The following is a 7756-nucleotide window of genomic DNA, read 5'->3' as shown; positions in this document are numbered from 1 at the left end:
ATATATATATATATATATATATATATAAATTCATGTATATGTATTAAATGTATATATATATAAATGCATACATATATGTATATATATATATGTATGTACATATATATATGGATGTTTTGCGTTCTTGTCCCAGTTTGTATTTTTTATATATAAAACATGTAGCGGCGTACGTACACTTTCGTCTCTTATATGTAAGTATATATTTATTTCTATCTTGTACGACTCTATTGTTTCTATTCTTTTATTCTTTCCTTCTTTCTATCAGCCTTTTCACGCTTACTTCGTTCATTCCACTCTTCGTTCTTTCGTTCTCCCTCTCTCATATTTCCTTGCCTTCTCTTCTTGCTCACTTTCCCTCTTCTTTTCAATTCACTGTGTCCATGTCATTTTTTTCTCGCCCCTCCTTATTTCTTCTGTCCCTCTACCTCTACCACTCTCTCTTCTCTCTCCACGTGACCGGTGTTTGGTCATGCCTGACCTTTCTTTCTTGGTTCGACTGCTGTCCGTGCAACATCTACATTCTTCCCTGTGCCTGTGAAATCTTGTATCCCAGCCGTAAGGCTTTACTTCCACACACATCAGCTAAATTTAATTCGTCCTTAGTCGAAAGATACCTGTTGTTATGTCATGTTTTTTTGTATTTGTGTAACATTCTCCGTTTTTTTTTCCATCCTTGTTTTCGTATACATTCGCTGCTTTCTTCCAAGGAATCAAATGCTCTTAGGTTAGTTTTTCTCTGGGGTTGGCCAGATTGGAGCACTCTCGAATATAACTAGCCGAAATTGCAAAGATAATCTGAAAATCGACTGAGGAAAGAAAACTCTGAATGACCCGTCCTTGTTTTCTTTGCATCGTCTGATTGGATGTTTTGTTGTCCGTTGTTTGGTTCACCTAACTGTCTGGATGTTTTGCGTTCTTGTCCCATTTTTTATTATATATATATATATATATATATATACATTTTCATATGCATAAGCAATGAGGCCCAATAAATGCCCTAAAACAAGTTTAATTTAGTGAACATGAAAAACTGACTTAAAATAGATACATAATGAATAACCGACATTATTATTATTGCTTAATAATATATTGTGTTCATTATTTTGCTAATTATTTCGTTAAATATTTGATACATTTAAAGATATATATATATTTTGATATTGTAACCTTATATATTACTTAAACCCCATACAACAGGATAATTATAAAAGTACATCTAATTTGTACAGGGTATACACACTTTATCTAGTGCAGAACTCAATATTTAGCTTAGAATATAAAGATGTTTAGTATTTTTTAGTATGTTACAGTTTACCTGGGTAGACTGCTAAAACGCTATTCTATGTGCTGTTGTTTTAACCGATGATGTACAATATATACGAGTAAAGACTTCTTCATGCGCACGAATCTGATTTTATCAAGAGTTTAAATGACATTTTTACTCACCTCACAGATAACCTTCCTGGCAGCATTTTCTCTGAACCCTCCAATGATAATCCGTGCGTCATTAACCTGTGGAGACGGAATTTAAAAGATTGTAATATATCGAGAAACAGAGTTTGCTTACATGCCATTTGTCATCAGTATCAACGAAAACGACGCGAAGACAAGAACAACCACAGCCAGCGGCAGACATATTCTGTATAAGAGAAATACTGTGTTATGTGTTTAAAAAGGAAATGAAGCTACTTAAATGTTACCAAAGTTTGATAAATCAAAGTTCTAATTGAAGAAACCTATGATTAGCAGTATTATTTCTTGATCGACTTGTGATTTCTTAAGGCCCTGGTATAACTAAGAATGCACTAACGTTTCTTTCTTCGTTTTAAATTTACTAGGATGTGTTTTGAAGTAGTTCTGGTTGTTATGTCTAGCGTTTCGAGCGAGCGATCAGAAGCTCCCTGATTGCCTCATCAACAAACAAAATCTAAATAAGAATGGCAATTGTCTGTCTTCAGGGAATGGAAGAGTCAGAATTACATAAAATTCTCAGAATGCGTTTTATTTATTCAATACTCGGTTATCTATTGCAAAGATTCAGATGAAGCGATATGGATTAGGATTTAAATATTCTAATGAACGACAACAAAAGTCATGAAGACAATTTGAATTGACATTTTAGGAGTTGAATTACTTTGTAAAGCTGATTACTTTGTGTGTCTTATTGTTGCGGTGGAACAACATGTACGATAGCTGAATGCGATAGAAGGAAGCTAACGTCATAGCGAGTATGTGATTAGCTGGTTAGCAAGAAATAGCAGCTAAATTCTCCTGAAACGACACTCAACTATTTCACAGAAGAGGACATATTTGATAAGATCATCCTAGAAATACTATACATAAAAACGAATAATTACTTTCGTGACGTGTTTGATCTTGTGTCTGCTACAGCAGAGCGGGTTTAGAGCTAAACAACAAATGAAACCTGACAGAGTACGAGCTAATGCAAGAGATAGCCGCCAAATGCTGTTGGCACTCCGTCGCTTACGACGTCGAGGGTTCCAGTTGATCCGATCAACGAAACAGTCTGCTCGTGAAATTAACGTGCAAGTGGCTGAGCACTCCACAGACACGTTCACCCTTAACGTAGTTCTTGGGGAGATTCAGCGTGACACAGTGTGACAAGGCTGACCCTTTGAAATACAGGCACAACAGAAACAGGAAGTAAGAGTGAGAGAAAGTTGTGGTGAAAGAGTACAGCGGGGTTCACCACCATCCCCTGCCAGAGCCTCGTGGAACTTTAGGTGTTTTCGCTCAATAAGCACTCACAACGCCCGGTCTGGGAATCGAAACCGCGATCCTATGACCGCGAGTCCGCTGCCCTAACCACTGGGCCATTGCGCCTCCACTAGCCGCCAAATGTACTCAACTCGAAGTAAGGGAAAGCATATACAGTAGCGTGTTGGATGGGAAAAGTTGAAAGCTTCCCTGACAATTCAAAGTGTTGTTTTGATATAAGGGGTAGCGCGCCTGTTATGTTTACAAGTGATGTTGGTTTGCGTGTCGTGATTAGCAGACTGGTTAATTTAATCATAAATATATTATGTACGCAAGAGATCTGGAACGCCCTTGATCATAGGTCTTAATTACGACCGAACTGGGGCTAAACGAACACAACAACAAAACCAATCTGAATTGCTATAAGCATTAATCATTTTCTTTTAATGCTGGTTTTATTGTTTAGCCTTGGTTAGCCATAAAGCAGTAGAAATAATCAAGGCCTTCCAAACGTAACCACCCAACTCTTTTGCGGGGTCATGAACATCTGATATCCTTTCAATTCAACAGATAGGATTTCAAGTGAAGAATATATAGCTGTTATCTGTAGCAGAGCGATCAACTATCTAGGATCCACGATGTTGGTTTTGCTTCTTAGAATAAATTATTGGTTATTAGCACTAATTTACTCTCATCAAGTTGATGTATTATCAAACGCTTGACCAACCAATTTTTTATAGTATTTTGCTGCTTTTTCTATACATAAACGTCTGACAAATGATCCGATAGACTTAAGTAGGCTATGCGATATTTACGAAGTCCAATTATACTAAAGCCTGTTTGCAGACATCACAAAAACGACGACCGTGGCCAGGTTGTTTGTAAACAGCCACATTCTTTTTTTCCGTAAACAATTAAACAAATACTGAGAAATATTCTTTTTTCATTTCTTCAAATTATCTACACTTTTTCTTGAATCGCTTACAAATACCACCATCTTATCTTATTTTTGTTATCTTTCTCCATCTAAGAAGAGAAGATTAAATCAAGAAAGTTTTGTGAACGCCATTCATTAATCTTTATTTAGCATTATCTATTGTATTGATATACGATGCAATGCCCGTGGTGCCAGAAAACAATCAGTAAGTTTTCCAGGGAAACCATTTTATGTTTTAATAAAATAAACCAAGATTTCTTAGGTAAATACTATGATAAAGTTTTCTGTTTTGATTTTGAGTAGTCAGGAGTCAATGCTGCAGAGAATATGAATATATTATGATGATTATTACTGATTGTTGTTGCTGTTTAGCACGACGTCAGAACTATGATCAAAGATCATCACAGCTGTGACCATCTTGTCTGTTCTTTAGGTAGAGCCGACTCGGGACCACGTTACCCACAGACATAACATCTCTTTTGGGCGGTTCTCCTTTGGTCCAGCAGAATATCCAGAATGTGATAGCTGATACACATATTCAGTGGATTTGACCAAAGTACCATGAAAGGGATAGCCTTGCTCCTGGACACACCATATTGTCTCACCTAGGAACGGAACCCACAGCTTCTAGATCTGGAGCCGATCACTTCAACTACGAGGCCACACTATATATTGTTACAATTTAATTATCTTACTAACACTCACACTACTTCTGCGCATTATCATCTCAAACATTCAATTCTGTTAGAGAACCTATATTGTTCTTTCTGCCGATCTACTTTAACTCCTCTGATATAATTAATTATTTTCATTGTTCCTCACATCTAAATGAAAGCCATCTTATAAACTTACAACAAAACAGAAACCGTTATTATATGAATTACTAAAACCGTTAGCGTTTTCATCTTATTTAACTTGATTTATCTCATTGTGTTCCGCTTCGTTGTATTATCCTCTACACAATTCTTTATTTATCTCCCTGTTATACTCCTTCGTTTTTGTTTTATTTCTTTTTATTCCATTATAAGCGTGCCCTTTGATACTTAATGCGTTGTTATAAAATATAGTGTTTTCTGATAACTTATAATCCTTTATTACACTTCAGCGTTTGCTTCTTTTATCTATCCAGTTTATCACAATCTTCTCCAAAATTATGATTGCAGTTGCTGAGCATACATTTCTCTTCCTCCAAAATTATAATTCGATATTATTTGTTTTACATTTACAGTGCCATACATAACTATACACCCTATAATCTATCGTAAAGGACAATCTTTAGCAAATTTATACTCCTTGTGGTCATGAAATTTTAATACGATTATTTCACCTATAAATATATATTCACAACACATCTCGGGGGAAACATCGGTGAAGACAGTATTCTCCACAGGCAATGAAACAGAACGAAATACAGAGAAAGAAACACGGAACTTTACGCCAATCTCTCCTTTCTAAAAATTCATAAAAACCAAAATGGACGGCATATTGACATAAACAATACATATCGTATATGAACTGTAAACCTCTGCCAGATTCGAGAGGTATGATGATAAAACCTGCATATGATAGATATAAACAGGACAACAACACAATGCTGTCTCGTATTTTTCTTTCTATAACATGTTTAAATTTAGCATCTATTTGGCTTCTCTTACTCGACGCAGGCTAATTTAACATCGTTTTGATGCTTCTTTGACCTGTTAATGTTGCTCTAATTCTCTGCAACTCTCTTTATATGTGAGCATTTTTCTCTTTGTGCATGAAAAGAAATGCGTTTATGGCAATTGTGTTCAATTAATAACTTGTAATGTTTCTTTCTCTCTTTCACACACACACACACACACACACACACACACACACACACACAATATTGAGTATAGGTGTGTTTATCTTTTCAGGCGCGTGCGTGTCATAGCAAATATTCTGCTTGTCATTTACTTGACCTTAACTACTTAAGCATGTTTCTTAGAGTCTAACAATATGTGCATCACTGATTATAAGCAGGTGTAACGGAGGAGCATCACAGCCATATGTTGAGAGCGATTCTTTGTAGTTTGAAGAAATGTAACAAAAACCAATTTTGAAGGCAATATTAGCCAGCATTCATATTTTCTTATGCTAAACAAATAGGAAATAATTACAGCTACTACCCAAGTATTATCAGCCTCCAAACAGCTGAATCCTACCCTCTAGTTCAGGTGGTAGGCTCAAATTTCATAGGCTGACAAAGATACTCTCACTGACTGTGAGTAGACGAGATGTATTTTTCAACATAGTCGCCCTGACGGTCCATACACTTCTTCCATCGGTGTGACAATGCTTGGATCCCAATAATGAATGAGCTTTCACTCTGTTGGTCAGAAAGTGTCAACAGCAGCTATGACGTCATCCTCAGAAGTATCAGAAGACGTGACACCCAGCGAGTTGAACTATTCGTCATACCAAGTTCATTGTGAAAAGCATTCTCAACTCTCACGGGAATTGCTAACAGCATTGGTTATTTGATTTATAGTCAATCCCCTGTTATCTGCTGGTGGAGAACACCATCAATGTTTTCCTCTCTGGTGACAGTTGCAGGACACCAGAACTTGGGTCATCTTCAAGATTCTACTTTCCTCTCTTAAATTCAGTTGCCCACTTTAAACCCCTGAAGAAACTGGAATACCATCCCCTAATGCATCAACCGTATCAGCATGCATGCCGTTTGGGGGTTAAACGCTTCTTCTGTGGGTACTTCTGTAGTTACTTTTAAAGTGTTCTTTGAACTGTCAGATATCAGTTTATCCAGAAGGAAACAGTGCAGTTATTAATGAGTGTAGAAATTAAATTTCACAGCTCTAGCATCACTCCTTCACAGTCAGTCTATGGACTTTTCAGCCCACCCTCGTACATTCGCCTTAATATATATTGTATATATATTTTTACTTTTTATTTCATGTTTAGTTTATTCTCAAATTCTGTTTTTGATTTCATTTGTTTATATCATCATAGTATTGTATCTTGTATTCTGTTATTCATTTAATGATTCGCCATTACAAAATATCATTTCGCACTATCTTTTTTTATTCCACGCGATTTCGTTTTTCATCCTTACCAGTTCACACGATATTTTCATCACATACTGTTACACGTATGTTATCATCCCACCTGAAGCATATATCATCATTTTGTTTAGAAGATTATTGATATAGTATTATATTGATATTTTGTTATGCTATATTATTTACGCAGCAGCCATTGAAATTGTACTCATATCACCATCCCGTCTAGTACGTTATTATAACACCATTAGTATTGCTATCATTTATTTGTTTGACTTATTTTAAACTAGTATTTACTCAATAAACTAAACCCTGAGTCAGTCAGGTTCAATTTCAGGATCGCTGTGACAGTGATATAATTCTTATATTTATGTGTAAGATTTCGGTATTGAAATTTATAGCGCTTCTTTCATGAGAACAATTATGCTTATTATACATACAGACAGAACTAGAAAAGTGTTTGAGGACATACTCGCTAATTAAACAAAGCAACTTTAATCTAGCAATCGCTGAACATATTTAAAAAGACATTAGACACACCTTTGCCATAAGCTTTCTAAGAAGATTATTCTAGGAATCCGCGTTCAACTTCGATGACTGCTGCAATACGAGACCGGAAGCTTTGACATACCTTCATTAAATGTTCTTAACTCATTTCAGACATCACCAGAATAATAACGGGTTTCAATGAAGCTATGGTATTATGAGAGAGTCGATTAGTCTCCCTTTCAACAGCGATCCAAGCGTAATAGTCCATAGGAACTGAATGTTGCAAATTTCCAGTCTACAAATTTGGTATTACATCATCGTAAAGATTGGTAACAAAAGATCCTGCAGCATTTAGAGAGTTTTCAATTTCTAAATCGTAGCAATGACTACACACTTTTTCATTATAATTTGTGCTATAATATTTATCTGCTGTGGGTCATCTGAGAAACTACAAAGCTTTTGTTGTTTTGAAGAGTCTAACATACCGATAAGTGTCTTTAAATACCCCTCGTTCACAGCGCTCTGCACATATACATACACACACACACACACACACACACACACACACACA

General features: G+C 35.9%; 1 protein-coding gene across 1 annotated transcript in view; it reads right to left on the bottom strand.

Annotated features, from left to right (window-relative positions):
- Positions 1-7756, bottom strand: part of LOC106869702 (uncharacterized) — an 875881-nt gene that overhangs the window by 156416 nt on the left and 711709 nt on the right. Inside the window, exon 5 of the mRNA XM_052972461.1 lies at positions 1447-1512. Within this exon, the coding sequence (XP_052828421.1) occupies positions 1447-1512 (66 nt within the window). The remainder of the gene's footprint in view (positions 1-1446; positions 1513-7756) is intronic.

The sequence above is a fragment of the Octopus bimaculoides genome, chromosome 13 (genome assembly GCF_001194135.2).
Source record: "Octopus bimaculoides isolate UCB-OBI-ISO-001 chromosome 13, ASM119413v2, whole genome shotgun sequence".
Taxonomy (NCBI): Eukaryota; Metazoa; Mollusca; class Cephalopoda; order Octopoda; family Octopodidae; genus Octopus; species Octopus bimaculoides.
This window is presented reverse-complemented; position numbering and strand designations above follow the sequence as displayed.